The 27,670-nt window shown below is 36.6% G+C and overlaps 1 protein-coding gene across 8 annotated transcripts in view; it reads left to right on the top strand.

Annotated features, from left to right (window-relative positions):
• The window catches only part of Orc4 (origin recognition complex subunit 4), a 45,012-nt gene that overhangs the window by 10,099 nt on the left and 7,243 nt on the right, over positions 1 to 27,670 (top strand). For all 8 annotated transcript variants that reach the window (XM_052725948.1, XM_052725947.1, XM_052725950.1 and 5 more), the window contains 9 exons: positions 772 to 845; positions 2,881 to 2,957; positions 3,548 to 3,638; positions 5,739 to 5,814; positions 6,170 to 6,255; positions 9,420 to 9,468; positions 11,648 to 11,799; positions 16,603 to 16,776; positions 24,477 to 24,563. In XM_052725948.1, the coding sequence (XP_052581908.1) occupies positions 789 to 845; positions 2,881 to 2,957; positions 3,548 to 3,638; positions 5,739 to 5,814; positions 6,170 to 6,255; positions 9,420 to 9,468; positions 11,648 to 11,799; positions 16,603 to 16,776; positions 24,477 to 24,563 (849 nt within the window). In that variant the 5' untranslated portion in view covers positions 772 to 788. The remainder of the gene's footprint in view (positions 1 to 771; positions 846 to 2,880; positions 2,958 to 3,547; positions 3,639 to 5,738; positions 5,815 to 6,169; positions 6,256 to 9,419; positions 9,469 to 11,647; positions 11,800 to 16,602; positions 16,777 to 24,476; positions 24,564 to 27,670) is intronic.

The following is a 27,670-nucleotide window of genomic DNA, read 5'->3' as shown; positions in this document are numbered from 1 at the left end:
CTAAGGAAGACACATCTTTATGTGTATATCTTTCCTTAATTTGGGGAAATTTTCTTCTATAATTGTTTTTTGAAGATCTGGTTTATTCGGCTGACTTTGGATTCTTGTCTTCATCTATGTCTGTAATTTAAGATTTGATCGTTTCATGGTGTTCCACAGTTCTTTCATGTTGTCAGCCCCAACCCCGTTTTCTTTGCTTGCTAGTTCAAGTACTTCTGATAGTCTGTGTTTTTCTTGGTCCATTCTACTCAAAAGATTTTCTCTCAGTTTTCTACTTGGGCTATTAAGGTTTTCAGTTCCGTCTTAATTTAAGCTTGTGCTCTCCAATATGTATTACTCATTTCTGAATTCAGTTTTTAAAACTGAGTTGTCTTTGTCATTTAATTTAGCCATGTGTTGTGTTTTCTTGGACTAAGACATTAAACCTTGGTATGTCAATTGTGTAGTATTCTTGAGTAGAACAAGAAATGGAAGGTGTTCTGTAAAGAATGGTTCCATTGGATGGTTGGGTAGGAGAAACATTCTGTATGAAAGAAATATTTGAACTTCAGGAGAAAGGGAGGAATAATCAGGAGAACCATTTCAATTAGGAGAGTGCCAAATAAGCCTGTACATGAACAAATGGAAACAGTTGTAGGTTTTTTGTTTGAAATTTTTAAGCATGTTTTACATTTAAGAATTTGTATCTGATTCTGTAAATGTAATTTTTAAATAATTAAAGCAGACAGTGTTTATTCATCCTATTTTTATTTTATTTATTTATTTTTTTAGGATTTGAGTTGGTCGAAATGAGCAATCGTAAAACAAAGAGCAATAGCACAATACATGCAGAGTGTCTATCAGAGGTGAGTATGCTCCTTTACTATCAGATCCTTGCTAAAGATGAACAGAAAACTAATCACTTTTTTGACCTGGTTTGTTTGTTTGTTTTCCCTTAGCACTTTATAGGCTCCTTTACATTCTCAGGGGAGATATCTTTATAAGTTCCTGAGAACAATGGGTAAAAATAAAGTTCTCCAAATTAGACACTTGTATATGAAATGATATACCATGTTGTTATTGTTGAAGTTCTTGAAGGCTTCTGTCTTCTGTCCCATGAAGTTTGATGTCTGAAGGTGCTGTGTAACTTCACCCTTTGTATTTGGATAGTTGAATCCTAACTTTTACTATGTCTTCTAAAATAGTCTAGTTCAAATTTAGTTAAATATTCACATACTAGGTTTGCACTTCTATTAAATATATTCTAAAGTATTTTTGTTCTTTTTAGATGCTGTTATATATGAAACTCTTCTTAATTTCATCTTTGTTTTGGTCATAGTTTGTAGAAATACAATTAATACTAATATATTGCAGAAGTCATTAAATATTATTGTTAATTACTTTATTTTGGAGTTTTTTAATGTTCAACATTGTGTGTCATCTTTAAATGGGGGAAGTTTTATTTTTTCCTTTTCAGTTTGAATGCGCTTCCTTGGCAGGGGCAAGGGCAGTGCTGGGGATATCCCCAGAGCTTTGAGCATGCAAGACAAGTGCTGCCTGAGCCACATGCTCCTGGTGGCAAAGGGAGAAAGAAGAGTCAGTCTTCCACCATACCCTGTCCCTGAATGCCTACTGTATTAGCCCCAGATCCAGAAAAGGAAGCACTTTACACTGGCTTGTTTTTTAAAAGACTACTTGATTATTTTGACATGTTTTTTTCCCAGCTAAGTCTAAGACAATAATTTCTAAGACCAATTTGAAATCGGCTACTTTTAACAAATTTTTTTTTTAGTTTGCTCCAGTGATGTCTTACTTTTCTTTTTCTTTTTTTTTTTTTTTTCTTATTTTCATTTATTTACATATTTTATTTATTTTTGCAGTTATGGTGGTAGAAACCAGGGCCTGGACATACATACTAAGCAGTAGGTTTATCCTGGAACTACATCCGTAGGCCTTATTACTTACCTTTTTCTTTTCTTTTTTTTCCTTTATTAAGAAATTTTTTATTCATTTTACATACCAACCACAGATCCCCGTCTCTTCCCTCCTCCCACTCCACCCCCAGCCTCCCTCCCACAACTCACCCCCCATTCCCTCTGAAAAGGTAAGGCCTCCCATGGAAAGTCAGCAAAGCCTGGTCCATTCAGTTGACACAGGTCCAAGCCCCTTCCCCTGCATCAAGACTGTGCAAGGTGTTCCACCATAGGTAATAGGCTCCAAAAAGCCAGCTTATGCACCAGGGATAGGTCTTATTACTTACCTACAGACTAGTTAAATGTCATTTCTTTCACATAATTAAATACTAGCTTGTAGGTTGATCTAGTACTGTTTTATAGTTTGTTACTTGGAAGTTTGTCATTTCGTTCTGCCTTTTTTGCAGGATCTTTTTTGAATCATATCCTTGTAGTACTTCTGTGCCCAAAATCTAATGGGTGCTTAAAACTACATGAACCTTTAAGTTTAGTTTTCTGCAGAATCCTGAAATTAAAGCAGGTACAGATTGATAGTGACTAAGCTAAGCCATTTTAGGTATGTTAATATCTAGAGACTATTGGCTATGGAGTTGCACTGGCATTAATTATTGGATTGCATTGCATTGCTAGGATTCTTCTTGTCTTTGTTCTTTGGATGACATTGTACACAAAGTAAAGAACTTAATTCATTCCTTACATTGGATCAGCCTTCAAGTTGATTATACATTGAAATAATTCTCCAATTCATTGACATATTCATTCCCAAATTCTCATTATTTATCTGAGACTAGATAAATGAAGAATCTAGTTTTATAACTCACAAAAATGCCAGAGTAGTTAGTATTTATTCAGTTCCTGACTGCTAGAAATAAACTTTACTTTTATTGCATATATAATATTTTAATTTTGTGCATCTTATGTTTATCAGGTACAAAGAATTTTTCGTGAAAGATTTTGTCATCAGAGTCCACATAGTAACCTATTTGGAGTGAATCTACAATACAAGTAAGTCTAGCTGTCAGCTCCTCTATTATAAATATATTTCCATCTGTTCTCCAAGTTTTGTAAATTCTAGTCATACACAGATTTTATCTTAAATAATGATGTTGAAGTTATGTTTTATATATCGAAATGCTGACTATTGTGAAACAACACATACAAGTACGTATATAATGAAAAGGTCCCTTAACACTCTTTTCTGTCTATTATCTGATATTTTTGAGAAAATTCTGACATTCTTGTCATTAACACCTGGCAGCCAGCTCAGGTGATGATGAGCAAAGTGCTAGCAAAAATAGATTATCTGTAAGCCTAGGGGACCTAAAAATTAGCATGATTGTCCCTTATTCTCTATTACTATGAAACCCAATAAATTCAAACCTTCCTGGGTTTTCTCCTCAGGTCTCTAGAAAGTCTCAACTGGACTATGTTTTTTTCTCTGTATTCTTCTATACAGGAAAATTTAGATCTTCACAGCCTAAAGAGCCCAAAGGAGAGGAGTAATGTGTGCCTTGAAATTTGGCTTTTTAAAGATATGACCCAGTAAATTATTGTACCTTAATTTTTAAATTTTTCACCTTTTCATATCATTTTAGGCATTTACTTGACCTCCTCAAAAGAACTGTTATCAATGGAGAAAGTAACTCTGTACTCATTGTTGGGCCACGAGGATCAGGAAAGACCATGGTAAAAGACTGCTGTCTCGTGTATCATTGCTTTAATAAACATATGAGGTTTCTTACATCAGATGACATTGAAAATGTTTTTCATTTCATTATACTTCAGTTGTAGTTTTCTTTTGCATTTGACTTACTGGAATTTTGGTGTTTTGTTTTTTGTTCTGCTTTTTTTTTTTTTTCAACAAGAGGACTATGTAAAATACATTTGTGGTTTTAATTGTTTTACATAACTTACTAAATGCCTGGGGATAATATTTTGGCTCAAGGATTTTTGGTTTTTTTTTTTTCTTGCTCCCCTTAGAAATGGATTTTGCTCAGTTTTTGTTTTGTGGGGAAAATCCTGGGACAAGATTTTCTGTTTTTTATTTTTTGCAATTTTTGGTTGTATAAGTGGCTAAGTTATCAAATCAGAAATCCCAGATGTCCATGGCTTACTAGGACACATTTGCTTTTCCTTTGTGCTTATTGTGAATCGTACACCAGTAATGAACAAATGCAAGGAAGCAAGTCTGTGTGAAATGAAAGTTTTATTAATGTCTGTTCTTTAAAGGATTTGAAATGTTTTCTAATAGTGTGATTCATTAATTGAAACAGAAAATGGTAACCAAATAAAATGTTTATGTCAGTGATATATAAGAGTTAGGAGGCAGCACACAATGCAATACTTTTTAAAAATATGTCAAAAATAGTGTTTTAAGGGAACAAGTTTATATGATATATGGATGTTCTCATACAGTTTGGGCCTGATCCAAAGGCAAGAAAGCCCCATCTTGCCCCTGATGGGTTTTTTTTAATGTTACTTCTCAGCTCAACTACTAAAGTAGTTGGACAGTTATACCTGGAGAGGTTGGTTTTGAAGAGATCTAGATCTAGGGTACCTGTGATTTAAAGGAGAATTCCCTGTTCTTTAAAATCCACAGAGCTATACCAAAAATAGTTTCTGTTTACTATCTTTTTGTGAAAACCAGCAACTTAAAATGTGTATAAAAAATTTGTTAGTCCTTTTGCACAATGTTGTTGTGGTGACAGATAGCTTTAGCATATTGCAAATATAAATCTGTTTTATTTCTAAAAATAGTTTACCAGTTATGTCTCCGTCTTTATTAAAGTAGTTTTTCTGTCTTTGCTTAACTTGTCTATCTACTCTAATTTACTTATGTCTGTCTTCCTGGAGCATTTTTATTTTGAATAGAAGGAGTAGTTCTTATTCCTCATTTGAAGTTTTCCTTAATTTTCTCATTTACAAATTTAATAGGTATGCAGTGATAATCACAACAGTTGTATATGGTATTATGTAAGATACCTCAAAAGTTAGAAAAATAGAATTATGTGACACAGAGCCATTGTTAAAGCCTATAATTAAACATTTTGAGACATTGTAATACCTTCTGAGTATATTTTCATAGTAATTATTTGTAGTAATCTTTTAGTTGCAGCCTTTTACTTTAACTTTCCTATTGTTTTGTGGTGGCAGTTTTTGTTTGGATTTGTTTGTTGGTTGGTTTGTGAAACAATCTCACATAGCTCATGTTGGTCCTTCAATTTCGTAGTTTCTTGCCTCCACCTCCTGAATGCTGGGATTACAGGCTTGTATGTTTTTTTCTCCTTATTTAGCTATGAGCAAATACTTTCTTTTTTTCTGTTTAACTAATTACTCTTCCTTATTTCATGACAGTGTGCAGAGTATTTAACAGTATTCCATAGAATTGACATTGGAGGACAAATTTTTTGCAACTCTTCATATTTATTTTTTTCTATTGCTTTTAGATGCTTTCAGTGATACCAACTAGAGCAAATGTAAATAGTAAATGTAGTATGAATAGTGAAATGTACTGAGACATAAAGATCACATAGGACAATAGTTTAATCTGTAATGTATAGAAACTTTCAGGCTGTTTCTAAAGTTTATTACAAGCTTAGGTAGTATAGTATCTGTTAGGCTCGAATATCTTAAGACTTAAACATAATAGGTTCTATATATTTAAACCTTTTAGCTATAAAGTGATTTATTTGTTTATATTTGATTCTTAGTATTCATGATTTAAAAAGAGACAATGGCTTCATTTCATTTTTCCATATTAAACATTTTGCATATTTTCATATTTAGTTAATAAATCATGCTTTGAAAGAACTCATGGAAATAAGAGAAGTGAGTGAAAATGTGTTACAAGTTCACCTAAATGGTGAGTATATCATTATTTTCCTATTAAAACATGATACAAACTACATAGGTTTGCATATTATAAAAATAAATTCATTTGTGTTTTAGTCTGATTGCAAGTTTAAGAGCCTTTAGAAATGAACTAAAGGAAAGTGTATTAGAACTTTTTTTAAAAGTTTTTCTTAAAACAGTGCTGTCTCAAGGGAATGGTTCTTTTATTATCATATTTTTAGAAGAAGTAATGTGAACTAGCAGGCTGATTATTTTCTTTCTAATTAAATTTAAAATGCATTAGAAAATATATTTACCTGGAAAACAATCCATGTCAGATATTTGCATCATTTTAATTAGACACTTTTAATTGGGCTGTATTTCAGGACTGCTGCAGATAAATGACAAAATTGCTTTGAAAGAGATCACAAGGCAATTAAATCTAGAAAATGTAGTTGGAGATAAAGTTTTTGTAAGTATGTTTTCACATATTTTATTTCTGGAAATTTAGGAGAAACATATTAGAAAGTTATTTTATATATATGTGTTGTGTGTATATATACACATATGTATGTATGTATGTATGTATGTATGTATAGTGTTCAGATTTCTCATTAAACTGTTTCCCTATTTGACTAACTTACATGACCTAAGGAAAACGAGTAATCCGTGTACTAATCTACTGTCTTGAGACTGCATATGCAGCTGAGATACATATATTCCAAGTCCGTTTTCTGGCCACTGCTGTCCGTGGATTACTGTCACTCTTACCTTGTCACTGTTGGCTCTGTGCTGCGGTGATCTGAGCATAGCCGTGCACACTTCTTCGTATCTAGAAATTACGTTCTCTAAGTTACCAGTGGAAAGTTGAGCCAGTCATATGCTCTCCTTCCCTGCTTTGCAAGCTGTGAAAGAGTAAAGTCAGAGTGTCCCTTTTATAAGTACTATGCTCTACCTTCTATTCAGACTATAATTCTAAGCTAGTAGCTTACGATTTGGTCAAGAAGAGTTCCTGTTAGACTCGTTTAGCTTTTGATTTCCAAATGATCTGAAAAATTATTTCTAATGTTCCTAAATGGACATGTTGGTACTGTATTTGTGTGAAGTAATGGAAAAGAGTTGTTTCACCATCCTAATCTTTGCTATTATTGTCACCATGACAGAGTCAGTCCTTTGTTCGTATGTTCTTTAGGTCCTGCATCTGCAACCAACTGCAAACTGAGGATTTCACTGGAAAAAAAATGTGTTCATACTGAACCTGTCCAGACTTTGCACTTTGTTATTATTCTCTAAACAGTGCATTACAAGAGCTAATAAACATGTCTAGATAATGTTCTAGTTTGTTTTCTGTTGCTGTGGTAAACACAGTAACTATAACTAAGCTGGTGGCAAAAGGGTTAATAATGCTTCCAGGTACAGGAAGGAAGAGCAAAGGCTAGAATCATGGCGGAATTCTGCTTACTGGCTTGTTTCCCTATCTTGCTCAACTACCTTTCTTAAACAGTCCAGGCCCATCTGCCCAGGACTGGAACTGCTCACCATGAGCTGGGCTTAGCTATATCAATTAGCAGTCAAGAAAATGCCTCACAAATGTGCTCACAGGCCAGTCTGATGGAAGCAGTTCTTCTATTGAGATTTTCTCTTCTTGGGTCTGTTCAGATTTTGGTCAAATTGGTAAAAACTAAATATGACAGATACTATTTCATTGCATTAGGTATTGAGAGTAATCTAGATGTAATAGACAATGGTATGCAGTTAATTTGTAAATACTATGCCATTTTATATAGAGGGATTGGGAAGCTATATATTTTGGTGTCTGGGTGTAAGAAGGGGTCCAACATTCAATCCTCCACAATAACAAGAAATGGCTGTTACAGTTAATTGATTATTAGCTTATGTTCTCCTCTGTTATGTAGATTAGGCATCTAAATTGCAGAAACTAATATGCCTATGCTCATAAGTTTGTGAAGTCTAGACATACAGAACAAAAATCAACTAAGCCAGAACTTCACTGTCTTCGTAGTCTTTCAGTCAGTGTATGTATAAGTACATCATACAGCTATACACATATATATGTATGTATTATACATACATAACTTTATTATATATTTATATTTGAATAAGTTTATATGTATACTTAATGATCAGATACAGTGGTCTATAACAAACCAGAAGACAAAATATCTTTGAGTCACTGAACACTGATTTCTGAACAGATTATCTCTCTGAGCCAGTGTTGTGTTATGGTAAACTGTGTATACTACCTCTTGGTAGTAGTATTGGCAAAACAGCCTGTGATCATTACTGTTTATGGGTATTCTTAAAAATCATTTATGCTGGGCTAGTGAGATGGCTCTGGGGGGAGAGGTGCTTGCTACCAGCTTGACAAACTGAGTTCAGTTTTTCAGAACCTACTTAAAGGTGAAATAAAGTTAACTTCTGCAAGTTGCTCTCTGACCTCCAAATGTGCTGCACAAACACACAAAATAAGTAAATGTAAAAAAGTCGCAAGTGTGTATGCTTTATCAGATTCTTTCAGTGGAAAACAAACCCAAAGTTTCCCTCCTCTTTTTATAGCACCTCAAATTTCAAGTTGACTTTTTCCTTAAAATATGTGAATGAAGCTGGGTAGTGGTGGCGTACCCCTTTAATCCCAACACTCGGAGACAGAGCCAGGCATATCTCTGTGAGTCCAAGGCCAGCCTGGTCTACATAGTGAGATCCAGGACAGGCACCAAAGCTACACAGAGAAACCCTGTCTCAAAAAACCAAAAAAAAAAAAAAAAATGTGAATGAGGGGCTGGGGAGATGGCTTAATGATTACAAGCACTTGCTGCTCTTCTGGAGGGCCTGAGTTTGGTTTCCAGTTCCTGTATTAGATGTCTCACAACTGTCTGAGATCAGGAAACCAGCACTCTGGCCTTTGTACCATACCTCATGTGCACATACACAGACAGGCATACACCTACCCTTAATTAAAAATAAATCTTACAAAAAGATTTGAAATAATCTAAGTAAAATACAAACTAATAACTTGAATAAAAAATATTTTAAGGGAGTTTCCCAATTCTGGAACATCTAGGTAATTTATTCATTACTCTTGATTTCTTCTACAATGTTTAAATTATGTCCAAGAATATTTTAGATGTATTCCAAATGAAGAGATAAATGTGATATAATCACAGATTTGTAATAAGTAGTCTTGAGTAGAAAAACTATGTTTAATATTTTAAGCAATTTTGTCTTTGGATCTAATTTTAATTCATAGTAAGTTTTTGGTGGTACAAGTTTGATAGTAGGAGGAACGTGTTAAAGATATAAAATGGAATACATTTCTGGTCCCCAGCTATATTTAGAACCTTGCAGCCCTCCAGAAACTATACTCTTTTCCAACGTTTCTACCAGTATTGCCCAGAAAATAGGAAATTTCACATGTGAGGCAGTACTACCATTTTTCAGAGGTTTATCTTCTCTACTTTTGGACTTAAGTTATGGAAAATTAATGCCGAGATCTCAACCAAGACTCTATTCAGTGGCTAATTTCCTAGTAAAGCAATGCTTTGTTTTTGTGAATATCTTCAGATTCAGCCTTTTTCATTTTATTAAACGCCAGTCTTTCTATTTTTTCTTATTCAGGGAAGCTTTGCTGAAAACCTTTCATTTCTTCTGGAAGCGTTAAAAAAAGGTACATGTTTAAGATATTTGTAAAAAATTGAAATTCAGAAATGTCAAAAGATACTTATTTTGAACTTAAGTCTTCTGATGATGTAAATATTAAAAGTTTTTAATATTTACACCCCCCCAATAAAAAGGATATAGGAATTAAACTAATAAACTAATGGCCACTGTAGTACCACCAGTGTAGTGATTTTCAGTATTTGCTTTTTTTCAGCTACCACATAGCATTGGGTAGGTACAAGTGCAGCTTTTTATAAGGATAAAACCAGTTCCAGTGAGATGGCTTAACAAGTAATAGTGCTTCCCACACAAGCTTGACAACCTGAGTTTGCTCCTGGACCAAAGATTTCAGGAGAAAGATGGCTTCTGAAGGTTGTCCTCTGACTCCCACACATTCACCCTAACACTCAAGAGCCTGCATGCACAGATAGCATTCTGACACACTAATAATAAAATTTAAAAGATTGCAGTTACTTACCTGTAATCACAGCACTTGGGAGATCAAAATAGGAAGAACAATAAACTCAAGGACAGGATGAATGAGACCAAGTCTTAGACACACAAGAATAATATCATTTTGCCTGTTATTTGGTAGGTATGGTTGTCTTACATTCTGCTGTGTAAAAATACTATAAATATTTAAATGATTATTCATGTGTTTGTGTGGTTAGGTTATAATGGGTAGAAATTTGGATTAAAAGGTATCATGTTGAAAAGAATATTGCTTAACTGTCTTTGAAACATGTTTGAGAATACTTTTTCTTCCCATAGTTGAAAAATAGTTACTAATTTCCTCTTTAGCTAGCTTGTAGAAAAGAAGCCAGTGTCCATTTCATTTGTATAATTTTGCTTTTTGTTTGATTTGCATGCCCTGGTTTGTGGTGATAGCCATTCATTTGATGTTTTGGCTGACGATCGTTATTTCCTGTTGATGCTTCACCCTATTTTAGTGATACTTGTCTCATACCTGCTTATAGAACTTCTTATAAGCTTTGTTGCCTTAAATTTGTACTTGTTTTACTTGCTAACTGAATGGAAGTTTTAAATTTCTACATAACTACTTTTATCTAGAAGCTATTTTTCTCTTCAAATTATAAAAACTTTCACCAATATTTCCTTTTAGTACACATATTTCTAATTGATAATTTGGTTGGATTTTTTTCTTGAGACAGTATCTCTTGTAGCCCAGGCTGTCCTTGAGTGCACTTTATAGCTGAGGCTGACTCTTAAACTCCTTGTCATCCACTGTCTACCTTCCAAATTGCTAGGAATACTTGTGTATGCCAACAAGGCTACAGATTTATTTTTATATGCAATGATTTGACTTTGAATAAACTGTTTTCCCTGTTAAAATACTGGCCATATTTTTACAAATATTTTTTCTATACTATTTTCTAAATCTGTTTAGTTTTAGTGGTTTGTTTAGTGGTTTAATTTTTTGTTTCTTTACCAAAATTAAACCATTTAAGCCAGGTTATTTTGTTTTTATTATCTGGATAAATAAATAAATAAATCTTCTCTTAATCTTTGCCTTAAAAGTTTTACATAAATGTAAATTATTCCTTAAGTTTTAATGATTTTTCTACTTAAGTAATTTCCATTCATGTAAGGAGAAAGTGTATTGAGTGCTACTGAACATTACCTGATTGAAATATTAAAACTTGTAGTTAAAGGAATTTTAATGTTTTTTTATTACACTTCATATTCTAATTGGGTGTTTGTAGAGAAAACTTTAAATAGGAAGGTGCGTTGTGCATTTCTCTACTAGCTAAATATATCTCTTTTGAAACAGTAGTTTTTATTCATTATTGACTACTTCTATATTCCAGAAGTGTTTTGATGGTATTGAAAAGTCATCTTTGTAAAATTATTAAGGAACCTCACTTACATAATTATAAAGCTGTCTTGCAAATGATTTTCTCATTTTTTTTTTCATCAAACTGCTAGACTCCTGTAACCAGATGGTAAATTACTTTGGAACAAAAACAGCTATCTTTGTCCTGTGGATAACTTTTCATGTATGAGTGAGCCTGCATTTGTAAGGGCCCTGACCAGAGGAACTTACTAGTCTGTGTTGAGTTCAATTTTAAACTGAAATAAAGCATTTAGGGAATACAAGAAAAGTTGATGTGATTTTTTTTGTTTGTTTGTTTGTTTTTGTTAATCTGAAACTCCTTTTTCCTTAGGTGACCGGGCTAGCAGTTGCCCAGTGATCTTCATACTGGATGAATTTGATCTTTTTGCTCATCAGAAAAACCAGACACTCCTTTATAATCTGTTTGACATTTCTCAGTCTGCACAGACGCCAGTAGCGGTTATTGGTCTTACATGTAGATTGGTATGTCTTTTCATTTAACAAAAAAAGGCCTAATATTTAGACTTAGAAAATAGAAACTTAATAGTGGCATAATCCATTTGACTGAAAGCAAGTTTTAGAGTATTCTGAAAATTATCTTTCTTCAACTCTTTATACCTTGATCCTGCTTTTCACTTGAGGAAACGAAGAAAAGAATTGCTACATATACTATAAGTTATGCTTCAGTCCTTCCAATGAAATCATGGAATAAGACTCACTAATATTGGTGAGATTTCTACTGTATCGAGCAAAGAAACAATTAAGTAATACCAGAATTATTTTATAGAGATTGGTATTTTTTACTTCGTCATACAAGATTATTTTCTTAAAATAACTTGCTAAGAATATATCTCCAGAAATTCTATCAATCTTTAACAACAGTAGAATGAATTCTTTGTTTGTGGTGGGTTTTAGAATGATCTCATCTCTCACCTGGATTCTAAGTATTGAAGATTTCAGACAGCTACATGGGTCTTTTTGTGCTTAATCTTTTTTTTTTTTGTCCAATCCTAAGAAGTGAACCCTAAGATCTTATACATAGTAGGCAAACACTCTTATCATTGAATTGTATTCAGTGTTTTGAAAGAAAATCTTACTTGTGAGTTTCTCAGACTGTCCTTGAACTCAATACGACTCTCGGGCAGACCTGGAACTTATTTATGATCCTGAGTGGCACAAATTACAGGATTATACTCCCAGGGCCATCTATGTCTGTGGTGGGTGCTCTTATATACATGTAAAACTGGGTGAGAATCACCTTTCTCTAACTTACTGTAACTGCCATGTTTCTGCAGATTTCTTCATGCTCCCTGCCACCATCCTTTCTTCATAAGCGTATGTCAGGCTGGCTCATTTATTTATTTTTCTTTACTACAGCTCTTTCCTTTTTATAAAACTTTTTTTTCCAATTAATTCATCTTTCAACAGTCTTCCTAATTTTCTATTTTTCTATTGCTCTTCTCTGAAATTTCTTTGACATCCTCATACTTAGTGTACTTTGTGTGCTTTCAGATCATTCTTCCAACATAGAAGATCTGGCTAATAGTTTCTTTCTATCCTTGATACTCTACTTATCCTCCCTCCCTATACCACCCCCAAACCAGAAGCTACCACCAGGCTAAAAGAACCACCTTGCTTTAAAGCAAGGGTAGGAAAGTAGGGCTGGGCAGAGGGAGGGCTTAGTGGTTGTAGACCTGCTAGGGAAGTGTGAGGAACAAAGTTCAAACCCCCAGAACCCTGATGAGCAGGGTGTGGCAGCCCACCTGCAATTGCAGAACTAAAGGCCTAGAAAGTTTCTTTGTAACAAGCTACCTGACCAGACTAGCCATATTGGTAGACTTTTCAGTTGAAAAACTCTGCCTCAATGAACAAGAAACATGAAAAGCCATAATGAATGCTCTTGCCATTCAAGTCAGACCTCCACACATACATGCATAGGCATATGTATGCAAAGCACACCACATACACATATGAAAAGAAAAATTCTTGGGGTGAAAGTAGGAATGGCTTTCTCCATAAGCATGAAGTTCAATCTCTGGTACCCATATAAAAAGCCAGATGTGTTGGTGGGCCGTTGTAAACCATCCCTGGGGAGGTGGAGAGAGGAGATTCCCTGTGCCTTAGTAACCAGCCAATCTAACTAAATAGGCAAGCCTTTTTTGTCTTTTTTTTTTTTTAATTAATTTTGTGTATGTGTATATGATAAGTTGATATGTATGGACATGCATCTGGGGGTCAGAAGATAACTTTCACGAGTTCATTTCTCCTACCATGTGAGTCTTGGGGATCAAACTCCGGTTTTTACACTTGGTGGTGATTTCTTTTAGCCACTGAGCCAGACCACTGTCCTTGAGGAACCCTGTCTTAAAAACTAAAGTGGAGAACAGTTAAGGAAGACACTCAATATTAACCTCTGGCCTCCATACACACACTCCACATAAAAAGATTCATGACTATGGGTTCCCCAGGGTCCAATGGGGCTTTGCTATGTCTGGCATGGGACATCAGGGGAAAAAATCTACGTACACTATGTTCTTATGTCTGTTAACTTTATTCCTCTAGGACAAAATTCTATCAATTCAGCTATAGCTCCACCAGTCATTCAAGGCAGGAACAACTCTAGACATACCAAGCTCTGTATTTCTCTGGGATGAAATCCTGTCTCCATAACTGCAGTTCCGTCCAGCTCCCTAACTCATTGTACTGCTGACGACTAACCCCTATGCTTTCAGCCTCATCTTCGTCCTCTACCCTCTTTCTCCATCTCTGCTACTCTCTACTCCTGGCACTCAGAAAACTCTACTGGAGATCTGCTTACCCTCTATGGAACCTCTGTCTTCCTCTCTTCTCTCTAGCCATGCTGTTCTGTCTCTGTCTACAGAAAATACCTGTCCTTTCTTTACCTGGGCACCTTGTTCCCTGCCTCCTCAGGAATGTTGTTTTTCCTCTCACCTTGATATGTAAAAACCTCTTTTGTTTTCAGTCAAAGTGCTCTGGAGAACCACTGGGCCTCCTCAAACTGAGGGGGATGGTCTGAGCTTCATTAGCACAGGAAAAAAAGCTAGGCATCTCCTGCCAGCTTGTCTCCTAAGCTCAGCAGGGCAGTTAGTAACTTAGTAGGTACAGCAGGTCTGGGGAGCTGAACTGTTTACCAATTGGTCTGGGCACTCAAGGATTTCATAGCAAAAGACAGCTGGAATATTAAAGGCTGGGTAACATCAAATATTCAAAATAAATGGCTTTGCCTTTTGACAGACCCTTGGCCGGTCAAAGTTCAGCTTTAATACACAGCTGAATCTCTGTGATATGTTCTTGCGGCTCGCAAGACATGACTACCTTAGCAGTTCTTCAGAGTGTTTTTGATTCTTATTTATGCATATTTCTCTAATTCTATATTGCTTTTATGTAGAATTATGCTCCTGTATATTTATGGGAAGAAACCCAAAGCATAGGTGCAAACAGTTACTTTGACAGCAAAAAACCCCTTCTTTATGGAAATTATTCCTTTAGTGTTTGTTTGTTGTTGCTTTCTCTTCCCTTTAGCCTTAATTGTTAGCTTCTGTCATACTGACCACCACCAAAGCAGCTTCTGTTTTCACTCCTCTTTTCCATTCTCAGATGCAATGTTTTCTCTCTTGCAATTCCTCCTTACTTACTGGGGGTGAAGTGTGCATGCCATAGCAGACATGTGAAGGAGGCCTGATGACATCTTGTAGGAATTGATTCTCTCCTAGTACATGGGTTCCAGGAATTGAACACAAGTCTTGAGCTTTAGCAGTAGGGCCCTTTTACTCTGAGCCATCTTCCCAGCTCCTGAGTACAATTTCTTTTCTTTTTCTTTTTTTTTTTTTTTTTTTTTTTTTTTCCGACACAGGGTTTCTCTGTGTAGCTTTGCGCCTTTCCTGGATCTCCCTCTGTAGACCAGGCTGGCCTGGAACTCACAAAGATCTGCCCTCTTCTGCCTCCTGAGTGCTAGGATTAAAGGTGTGTGCCACCACCGCCCGGTGAGTACAATTTCTTAATCTTAACTCTTTAATAGAAAACAAATATGCGTATATTTGTATCTTTGAATATTACATGCATTAATTCAGCTGTTGTCACTGTAAACTATTAAGAACTTTACAGGTATTTGTTTTTTCCCTCTCAAACCCATACAGCTATTAGTCTTTGCTGTTTGCTTCCTAAATGACCCATGATTATTTAAAGTTTTTCCTGCGTAGCATGGCTTATTAACCTTTTTGCTTGTTTTCTATTACAAAGATCATTCAATTAAAAAAAATACACATTTTCTGGAGCTGCCATCCTCTTTTTTAAAAAAAAAAATTGATTGTAGAAAATACCAATACTTGTTGGAGAGAATAGCATAATGAGTCCTAACTCTCCTGCATTTATGAATTTATTATGTAATTTTAGTAATTATCACTAGATAGTTTAATCTGTACTTATCTGTCTTTTTCTCTGTAAAATATTGGGGCAAAAAAATAATGTCATCTCACAGTTAATTATTTACTTAAGAAGATGAGAACTTTTCAAACTTCATTTCCATCATGTAATTACACCCTAAAAATAATAATTGGATGGAGAAATGGTTCAGCCATTTAGAGAATTTGCTGCTATTGGAAAGAACAAGAGTTCAGGTACAAACATTGGTTCTTTCCACCGATCATAGCAGCTGAATTCTAGTAGTTCAGCCAATAGAATTTGGCTCTGTTATATACCTTGTCTCTTGAGACTTAAAATCATGAATATCTCTGAATTTTTGTTAGCTCAGATTTTATGTCAACTTTTTTTAGACCGTGCAGAATACCACACTGATGTGCTTGGTGTTCCTGTCAGTCTGGGTTTGGGAATTGTCACTGTTTGAATGTCCTTAGTAGATCTGGAAATGTTAATACTTGATATCGAGGCAGGATACCAAGCTACTGGTGCCTAGAAAGGAATTAGTTCAGCGGTTGTCAACTTGTGGGTTGTGTCCCTCTTGGGGTCGAATGACCACAGGGGTTGCCTAAGACCATCCTGGGTATCAGATATTTACATTATAATTCATAACAGTAGCAAAATTACAGTTATAAAGTAGTAACAAAAATGATTTCATGGTTTGGGGTCACCACATGAGGAAATGTATTAAAAGGTTGCATCATTAGGAAAGTTTATTTTCCCTCAAAATAAAATGCTTACTTATAGATTAAAAATAAATATTGCTTACTACAAGCTATAATTTGCTTATTCTCTAACAGCATATTTTTCAACATGCTTTCTTATACGGATTTCTCTTTTGTTTTCAAGGATATTTTGGAACTCTTAGAAAAAAGAGTGAAGTCACGGTTTTCTCACCGGCAGATACATTTAATGAATTCATTTGGTTTTCCACAATATATAAAAATATTTAAAGAACAATTATCTCTACCTGCAGAATTCCCAGATAAAGCTTTTGCTGAGAGGTGGAATGAGAATACTCAGGTAATTTGAAGGCAATAATGGCAAAGAAATATGTATCTTTTCATGTTGCTAGAGGAGTGCAGTTATAAACTGTTTCTTTTTTAAGGGCAATAGACATATCTTGTTTCCTAAATTATCTCTTTTTCAGAAGAACTTAAGGTTAAGCTTTAGCACTCTTATCAGTAGTTGAAGTTTTTATCTTTATCTGGTTTACATTTTAGGTTATTTTTTAGTGAATTTACATGATTTAAATTTTATTTTCTATATTTTGCTGATTTGACATAAGGCGGTATTAACAGTTCACTGTCGTTCAAATCTTAGATGGTCTTTCATTAAAAAACCCAGAGTCAGATATCAGGGTGAAAGCTGAAAGATCAGAGAAGCAGAGCAGCCAGCCAGTAGTTCTTACCTCTGCGAAATCCTCAGTCTAAAGAGAGTGAGTTCCTGTTTCCTTATGCCTTTGTGTACTTTTCTCTGCCCAGACATCACTTCCTGGGATTAAAGGTGTGTGCCACCAGTGCTTGACTCTGTTTCCAGTGTGGTCTTGAACTCACAGAGATCCAGACGGATCTCTGCCTCTTTAGTGATAGGATTAAGGGTGTGTGCCACCACTGCCTGACCTCTATGTCTAATCTAATGGCTGACTCTGTCCTCAGATCCCCAGGCATGTTTATTAGGGTATGCAATATATCACTACAGTTCACACTTATCCTATGCATGTGTTTTTATTTCCAGTTCTCATAAATGATTTCAGCTTTGTTTCATTAATTAAGAGACTGTCAAGCTGTGCCACCTCTCATGTATACTAGGCAACAGGACTACCACTATAATGTATTCTAGCCCTACTTACTTGTTTATAACATTTAAGACCTTACTTGCAAACTAAATTTTGTTTTATATCAAGAATTCAGTGCTTACATATGATTTTATTAATCTTAACTTTGTTCTGATTCATACTTCCTCACTAACAGTAATTATTGATGTAACAAAATACATAGGAAAATCAATTTAAGGTAGGAAGGGTTGAGAGCATGTAGTTGAGTTTGAGGATATAGTGATGGAAAACACATGGAGGCCAGAGCTCTCGGTAGCTGTTTAACAGCACCTGCAATCAGGAAACAGAGTGATGAATATTCCTATTCAATGCACTTTCTCTCTACACCTCTCCCTCTCCACTTCCCTCTCCCCCTCCCTCCCTCCCTCTCTCTCCCTCTCTCTCTCCCTTCTCTACCTCTTTACCTCCCTACCTCCCTCTCTCTCCCTCCTTCTCCCCCCCGCACTCTCCCTCTCCCTCCCTCACTCTCTCTCTACCTTCTCTACCTCTTTACCTCTACCCAGGCCCCCAGGCCAGTGGGGTGATGAATTGAGATGGGTGTTGTCTTAGTCACTGTTCTATTGATGTGAAGAGATACCATGACCAAAACAACTCTTATAAAAGAAAGCATTTAATTGGGGGCTGGCTTACTGTCTCAGAGGCTTAGCCCATTATCATTATTGCAGGGAGTGTGATGGCAGGCAGATGTGGTGCTGGAAAAGTAACTGAGATACATACATCCTGATCCATAAGCAGAGAGACAGAGAAAGAGAGACGACCTGGCATGGGCTTTTGAAACCTCGAAGTAACACACTTCCTCCAATAAGGCCTTGCCTCCTAATCCTTTTAATATTTCAAACAGTTCCACTCCTTGGTGACAAGCAATCAAATATGTGAGACTACCATCACAGGTGTACCACTTCAATAAACTAACATAGATAATCCTTTACAGTCATGCTCAAAAGCTAACCTAATCTAGATAATCTCCATTAACAAGGTGACAGTTAATATTGACCATCACAACTCTTATATGTAACACAACAACAACCTTCATTAAGGTGTATAATATCTTAATTTTACAAATACTTAGTTCTGGATCTTCCCTTCCACTAGAGAAATCTTGCATGGGACTCAGGAAATTATTAACTAGACAAGTTTTCTCTGATACTGTGTCTGATTTAAATCTATGGGAGGATGTTCTTTGTCATTGGTAATCTATATTATTCCTTTTCCCACTGTGTTCTGGATTTTAACATCTGGCCACTTGGTTTACTTCTCAGTGCCTCACAGACATTCCTCTTATATAGCTCTTGAGCTAATAGTCTTATTCCATGATGTTTTTGAGAGATTTGAATGCAGTTGTTTGTAGCTGAAGTTTTCCTGGTCCCACCCGGCTCCCACAGTTCCACAGTCTCGAGTAAACTCACAGTGACTTATATTACTTATAAACTGTATGGCTGTGGCAGGCTTCTTGCTATCCAGTTCTTATATCTTAAATTAACCCATTTCTATTAGTCTGTAAGTTGCCACGTGTCTTGTGGCTTACTGGTACTTTACATCTTGTTTCTCATAGCGGCATTGGCTGGCAGCGTCTCCTGACTCAGCCTTCCTTCTCCCAGCATTCTCCTCTCTGCTTATCCTGCCTATAGTATACTTCCTGTCTGGCTACTGGCCAATCAGCGTTTTATTTATCAATCAGAGCAACACATTCACAGCATACAGAAAGACATCCCCAGCGTTGTTCATATTTAAATGTCTTCATTTTCATTGATGTTATTATTTCTGTGCCTATTTACTGTTTTCCTAAGGTGACTTTACAGCCAAGGCTATCACTCATCTAACTTTGTTGCATTGTGAGTGTCTATAACTGTAAATAGTTTTAAACTCATAGGTTCTACATTTTGGGATGCAACCACAAATGAAAATTAAACAAAATAAAACAATGGCATTTATATTGAGCATAAATAGGCTTGTATTTGTTATTCCCTTAATAATGCAGTATAATAATTACCTAGTTCTGTTGCTGTAATAAAATGCTCTGATCAAAAGCAGCTTGAGGTGAAAAAGATTTATGTGGCTTAAAAGTTAGAGTCCGCCGGGCGGTGGTGGCGCACGCCTTTAATCCCAGCACTCGGGAGGCAGAGGCCGGCGGATCTCTGTGAGTTCGAGGCCAGCCTGGGCTACAAAGTGAGTCCCAGGAAAGGCGCAAAGCTACACAGAGAAACCCTGTCTCGAAAAACCAAAAAAAAAAAAAAAGTTAGAGTCCATTATTAGGAAGCCAAGACAGGAACTGGAAGGCAGGAAATGAAGCAGAGGCCATGAACGAATGTTGCTTACTAGCTTGTTCATTTTGCTTTCTTATACATCCCAGGTCTACCTGCCCAGACCTGGCTCAGCTCGGCCCTCCCACTTCAATCATTAATCAAGAAAACACCCCTACAGACATGCTGAAAGAACAGTTTGATTGAGGTAGTTCCTCAGTTGAAAGCCTATCTTTCTAGGTGACTCTAGTTTGTGTCTAGTTGGCAAAACCTAACCTACACAAAAATCTATTTACATATCATTTACATTGTGTTAAGTGGTGCAGTATAAGTAATTCAGAGATATACAGAAATGTGCATTGGTGGTTGCACACCCAAAATACTGTACCTTTTCATATCAGGATAGGATTTCTTCATATTTTCTTTGTTTGAGGTAGTTCCTTAACTCAGTCTCCTGTAGACACAGTAATAAGAGAATGATAAGAGTTTCTGGTGAAGCACTAGTCTAGATTATTTAAAAAGTGGATACAATTTATGCCTGTCAGTGGTGGCGCATGCCTTTAATCCCAGCACTAGGGAAGCAGAGGCAGGCGGATCTCTGTGAGTTTGAGGCCAGCCTGGTCTACAGGACGAGATCCAGGAAGGGTGCAAAACTATACAGAGAAACCCTGTCTTAAAAAAAAAAAAGTGGATATAATTTGATGATAGGATGGCTCAGCTCTACTTTTGTTATCAGGTAAAGGTGTCTGATTGGTCTTATAGTCTCAAAGTAAAGAATTCAACTTAGTCACATACAGTTTATGTAGACATTTATTCAGAGAGAGACTGGAACAGTGTGCCTCAAACAAAAGACTGAGGTAGCAACTCATTGAATCCTTCATGTTTTGTGAATATTTATGGATGGCATGATCATGAGGTAGTTAGTATCTTCCTCCTGGCAAATCATGGTGAACCAAATCTCCCTCTTAGGTTGTTTATTTCCTATGATCCTTTTGAAACATCCAGACACCAGGCTCTTTTGAGGATGCAGGCCCTTAATTAGTATGTGAAAGTCTCCTGGTACCTTAGTTTCTGATATGGTGGGAAGAACTAACTTCAGCTTCAAGAATGTTTAGCCACAAAGAGTCATTTGTCCATTGGGAAACACTTACCAAGACACTTCTGTTTTCTTGGTTCCTTCATGCCTAACTGTATCCAAGCTGCATACCAAGATACTAGGTACAACTGTAATTTTCCTTGTTACCCTCAGGTGTGACTACATGCCCCCATGCTCCCAGCTTTCTCGTTTGTTTTGTTTTGCTCTGTTTTCAGACTTTATAGCCCCCAACCAGAATTAAGTGGCACATAGTAAGTAATGATCTCTTTTCTTGTGACAGGCTTACAGCTTTAGTGTTTGAAGGAGAGCTACCACTGTTAGGACTTGCAGCTCTTAGTTTCATTTCTTAGGACAGTCATGTTGTGCTGCCTCCCTGGTTTTAATAAAATGTACAGACTTGGAAAGTCTGTCAGCACCATGGCCAGAGTCCCTTTTTGGGTGGGTATGTGGTAAAGGTGGTTTGGGGAGCTAGCCACTACGTCAGTGCTGACATTGCAGCAAGTTGTTTAAGTACACCTATAGTTTTGACAAGCCTTTTAAAAGCAATAGAAACTGGAGATTTAACTAGAAAAATATATTTACTGAGAGCATGAAATTTCAAGAGACAATCTATAGCTTATTCCTGAAGTTTAGACATTTTTGAGTTGAAAGAAGCAAAACATCTCTACTAGAAATAAAAATACTTAGTTTTCTGTGGTTTTTGTTATTGTTTGGGGAGTTTTAGTTCATCTTTTATATTTGTTAGGATTTTTTTTTAGAGATCTTCAGTAATTTTTTGACAGTATCGTACAGTGTCTTTTGGTAGTATGTTCTTGTTTCTATAACCCACTCTGTCATATTTGTGCTGTTCATGTACTCTTGATTGTGGGGCCATCTGCTGGAGACTGGCCAACCTACTAGGAACAAATAACTCTACCTCTCCTAGAAACTGTCAACTGTCCTCGCTTCTCAGCCAGAGCTGGGGCTTATGAACCCCTTTCCATCCTGCGTTAGAATGCTAACTGGCTTGATCTTGTCCTGGTAACCTCAGCTGCCATGAGTTGATGAATATAGGAGTTCTGCTCTGGTCCTCCCTTGCCCTCTGGCTCTTAGAATCATTCCATGCCTTTTTCTGGGATGGTTTCTGAAATTCGGGGAGGAGTTATAATATGAACACCAACCACTCACTTGCCATCTGCACTTTGGCCAGTTGTGAGTTTCTCCATTAACTACCATCTGCTACACAAAGAAACTTTCTGATGAGGTCTGAGTGCTATATTAATTATAAGAGAGGAATGTAGGGGGCAGTTTGACACAGTGTCCATATAGTGGAATAGTAGAAATAGGTTCACTCCTGGGAGCTCCCCAACCATAGGTTCTTGGCTGTATTTACAGTATTCGGCATGTGCCTTCTATCGAGTGGGTCTTAAATCTAGTCCATGATATTTGTGCCACTACGACTCCCAGCTTGCCATGCTGGTCAGTATTTTGTTACTGTTTTTGTTTTAACTTGTGTAAGGAAAAGGAAACTTTGTACCAGTCAGATTACTTGTGAAAAATTATGACAAGTGTTGCTGCATCTTTCCATGCTCTGTCACTGTTCAGTTCACTCTTCATCTGATGTTTTATTCAGTGCTGATTCTTTACGAATTCTCTAGAATTATTTGACTCTTTTGTGTCTTGCTTGGAGCAAAGAGCCCTATTGGCCTCTATATTTCTTTATCCATTGGTGTCATCTTAATGTACCTCAGTTTAGTTTTGCAAAGTAGTTTGTATTGAATTGTTGATTATTACTGTCCTCTTGAAGTTTCTTCCCTTGTGTGATAGTTAATCTCTATGTCACCATGGAAATACACTTCAGGTTTAGATCACTATGGAAACATATTCTACGTGTATCTATGAGAGTGTTCCCAGAAAAATTTTAACTACAAAGGGAAAACCCATTGTGAACGTGGGTGCCACCATTCCATGTGCTAGAGTCCCATATGGAATAGAAAGGAGAAAGAAGGGGGAACATGAGCTAAGAAATAGCATTCATCACCTACTTCTGGCTACAATGCTTATACACTGGCATGTGCTGTGGGATGTCTTTATGCTATGAATATGTGTTGCTCTGATTGGTTGATAAATAAAGTAGCATTGGTCTATGGCAAGGCAGCTTAGAGCAGGCAGGAAATCCAAGCAGATACAGAGGGAAGGAGAGGAAGGGGAGATGCCAGTTGCCGCCAAAGAAGCATCAAGATGCCAGCAGACTGGTAATGCCACAGCCATGTGGCAACTTGTAGATTAATAGAAATGGGTTAAGTTATAAGAGCCAGCTAGCAAGAAGCCTGCCATAGGCCATACAGTTTGTAAATAATGTTAAGCCTCTGTGTGTTTACTTGGGACCAAGCAGTTGTAGGGTGCAGGTGGGAGAAGTGGGAGAGATTTGTCCCAACCGCTGGCTGGGAGAGACACAGGAAATCTTTCCACTACAGGCATGTGCTGCCTCAAGTTCCTGTCACCATGCCTTCCACTCTATTGGGGTTGTACCATTCAAAAGAAACTCTCCTCTAAGCTGCTTTATGGTTAAGTATTTCTTCTCAGCTAGAAGAGAAATAACAAATGCACCCTGTTTTCTAGATTGCTGTGGTCTCTTGTACATTCAGACCTTAGTGCCTCTTTTTTCATTGTTCCTTTTCCATCTACTACTTTAATATTTATAACTGAATGCTCACTTCTTGACTACATCTTACTCTTCACAGGCACTCTGTGAATCCCCTACCCCAGTAGTTCATCTTAATGGTTTTCTTCTTGTTAAATCTTTTTTTTCCATTATCAATGAAGGCTTCATCACAAGTCTTCTGTAAATGTCTCCATCTTCCCCACAGTTGGAATTGGCTCCAGTTAGGCTTTCTTTTTTTCTTTCTATACTGCCCCTTTGCCAATAACTGTATTTAAAGAATATGTGACTCCCTTTTTTGTCACTGTGCCATGATTTTACTTCTGCTCATTTTCTTATAGCACTTCATAATTTTCCCGTTACATTCTTTCAATACTTTTCCTTGTTTTCAAGTATAATAACTCTCATTCTCTGCTTTGTGCTACATTGTGTTTGACCATCCCACTAGTTTGACTATATCGTTTCCCCTTATTAGATTGGAAATTTGAGATTATGATGGGGGAATATTTTTCTGTTCACTACGAATATGTGTTTCTCTCATTGGTTGATAAATAAAGCCGTTTGGCTTATGGCAAGGCAGCTTAGAGGCAGGCAGGAAATTCAAAGGGAGAGACAGGAAGAAAGGGAGGGGAGGCGCCAGCGAGCCACCCAAGGAGCAACATGTAATGGGATGCAGGTAAAGCCATGGAACATGTGGTGATACATAGATTTATAGTTGTGGGCTAATTTAAGATACAGAACTAGCTAGCTAAAAGCTTGGGCCATGGCCATTCAGTTATAATTAATATAAGCCTCTGTGTATTTACTTGGGGGACGCGAGTGGGAGAGATTTGTCCAGACCACCAGCAGGCCAGGACACAGGAAATTTTCCTCAATTTTGATTTATTTTATTGTTTTGTTTTGTTTTAGTGTCTCTCAGAAGACTCAACTGTGTGTGAAGTTCTACAGAAACATTTCAATGTCAACAAAAACTTACGGTCATTACATATGCTATTGGTTTGTATTTTTAAAATTTGTTTATTTTTGCCTGACCTGTGAAAACCAAAAACTATACATATTAATGGAATGTCTTATGTCTTATACATCCATACATGTATAATCTGTATTTTTAACATTTTGAAGTGCCCTCAAACTGTTTTCAATAATAGCTATACTATTCCTACATTCCTACCAACGGTATGTAAGTCAAGAGTACTGCTTATATCTTGATGTCAAATTTTTAAACTTACAGATGCATTTAGGGCGAAATGGCATATTTATTACATTGACTATGCTGATATTTGGATATAATACACAGTTTTAGTTACTGTTTGATTAGTTTCATTGATACTTTAAGTATCAATGTGTATAATACTTAAGTGTATAATACTTTAGTGTCTCACTTTCTTTGAAACAGTAGTAAATGCTATTTGTAAATTTTAGCACATTCAGTCTTGCTGAACTCTCAGACTTCTATTTTTGGGATTTTCTATGTAGACATACTCAGATTATCCACAAATAGGTGCATTTTCTGTTCGCTTTCTAGTCTTCTCTTTTACTTTTCTTACCTATTGCCATGACTTGGTGGCTCAGAGTGGTGAGAGTGGGCATCTTTCTTTGTTGCCATTTTAAGAGGAAGGCATTCAGTATTTTAGTATGACATCAAATTTTAGCTGTAAGCCTTCTTGTACATGTTCATTGTTAACTTCTTTTCATGCCTAATTTGTTGAGTTTATTATAAATGTCTTAGATTTTTGTCAAATGCTAAATCACTGCATATGATCATATGTTTTTCTTTAATGAATAGCATGTTAGATATTACATTGATTTTTCTTTTAAGGTGTTTTCTTGTTTCTTTTTTTCTTTTATTAATCTGGTGGAAGAGGGTCATGCCAATGTGTATACATAATGTTGAAACCAATCAAATACTAAATTGTTTTGAATATTAATGAACTTCATGCATTAATAAATTTGTTTTTGTTTTTTTTTTTTCTGGTTTTTTGAGACAGGGTTTCTCTGTGTAGCTTTGCGCCTTTCCTGGAACTCACTTGGTAGTCCAGGCTGGCCTCGAACTCACAGAGATCCGCCTGGCTCTGCCTCCCGAGTGCTGGGATTAAAGGCGTGCGCCACCACCGCCCGGCGCATTAATAAATTTGAAATTAGCCTGATATTTTAGAAAAGTATGGCACATGCCTTCCCTGAAAGTATTCCTTGGTCTGTTTATTTTCAATAATGGGAATGAGTAATAGTGACCATTTATTAAGTAGCACATCTGCCTGGTAACCAGTTAGTTTTCTATATAATACCTGACCTTTTTACAATAATCATTTCTCTTTATCCTTAGGTGTTTCTTCTTCCCCTTGAAAAAATTGGAACACCTGAGTTAAAAATTCTTGCACAGCTAGTAGATGGCTGGCTCAGCTCTAGGCTGCTTGGCTATGAGTTTAAATAAGCCAGATCAAACCAAAATAAAAGTCCACATTTAATGAGCCATGTACTCTGGGGTGGACTCTCAAACTCCACAGAAGTGAGGCAGGGGAGGGAGGAGGAGAAATCACATGGCAGGTCTGGGGACTAGAGCTTAAATACCCTGGAGGCGCAGTCTTGAGTAGGCCCTGAGGAGGAGCCACCACTTGGTGGGCTTTCGGAGAAGGGCAGAGTTGGGATAGGGGTGGGGTGGGGAGTGAGGCCAAAGCAGAGTGCTGTGGGATGTTCTGTATGGCAAATGTGTTGCTCTGATTGGTCAATAAATAAATCACTGATTGGCCAGTGGCTAGGCAGGAAGTATAGGTGGGACTAACAGAGAGGAGAAAAGAAAGAACAGGAAGGCGGTCAGAGACACTGCCAGCCGCCACAATGACAAACAGCATGTAAAGATGCCGGTAAGCCAGGAGCCACGTGGCAAGGTATAGATTTATGGAAGTGGATTAATTTAAGCTATAAGAACAGTTAGCAAGAAGCCTGCCACGGCCATACAGTTTGTAACCAATATAAGTCTCTGTGTTTACTTGGTTGGGTCTGACGGCTGTGGGACTGGCGGGTGACAAAGATTTGTCCTGACTGTGTGCCAGGCAGGAAAACTCTAGTTACAGCAGAGCTTCCAACTGAACACTTATGGCATGCTTCATGTGTTTCTACTACATTGTATTTACTGATTCTTCTTCCCTTTTCTTGTCTTTACTGAAGAATGTTGTCTTTCTCCATATAAACTTCCTGTCTCATTAGTTTAATTCCCTGTAACAACTGACTATAATAAAATGGATTAGAAATCTTTCATTAAAGATCTATGAATACATCGGGTTGTTTGAATGTAATTGCTCCCATAAGCTGATCAGTAGTGCCACTGTTCGGAGGTGTGGCTTTGTTGGAGTAGATGTGGCCTTGTTGGAGGAAGTGTGTCACTGTGGAGGTGGGCTTTGAGGTCTCATATATGCTCAAGCCACACCTTGTGGCTCAGACCACTTCTTGTTGCTTGTGAGTCAAAATGTAAGAACTCTCAGCTCTTTCTCTAACACTATTATCTGCCTGCATGCTGCCTTTCTTCCCACCATGATGATAATGGACTAAACCTCTGAACTGTAAGCAAGCCACACAATTAAATGTTTTCCTTTATAAGAGTTGCCATTGTGTTGGTGTCTCTTCACAGCAATAAAAACCCTAAGACATCATCCATCCACACATACATAAAGATGTTTAAGACAACATGTATGAAATTTCTTTTCTTACTGCAGCCTTGTTTATCATTACAAAAAATGAGAACGGCAGATGTTTATCAACAGGAAATGAGTAATTGTGGGTATATACAAAGGAGTTCAATAGACAATGAATGAACTAGAATTGAAATCACAATGCAGATAAATTCTCTTAATAGATTTTCATTAGATGAGTTCTGAAACTGGATTGCATTTTTAATAGACAGCTTGAAAGTTAAATTGTATTATCTAGTTATACCTTCAGAGTAGAGAATTGCAAAGTTTATATGAGTACATTAATATAGTCTTGGCTATTTTGTGGCCAAGGGTGCAGTATAATCAGGAACACAGTGTCTTCAACTCTATAAAAGTTATATTTTATAAAATAATAGTATGGTATATTATATAGATAGATTATTCTGTTTCTTTTTT

The sequence above is a fragment of the Peromyscus californicus genome, unplaced genomic scaffold (assembly GCF_007827085.1).
Source record: "Peromyscus californicus insignis strain IS unplaced genomic scaffold, ASM782708v3 Scaffold_7__1_contigs__length_154581171, whole genome shotgun sequence".
NCBI classification, from domain to species: Eukaryota; Metazoa; Chordata; class Mammalia; order Rodentia; family Cricetidae; genus Peromyscus; species Peromyscus californicus.
This window is presented reverse-complemented; position numbering and strand designations above follow the sequence as displayed.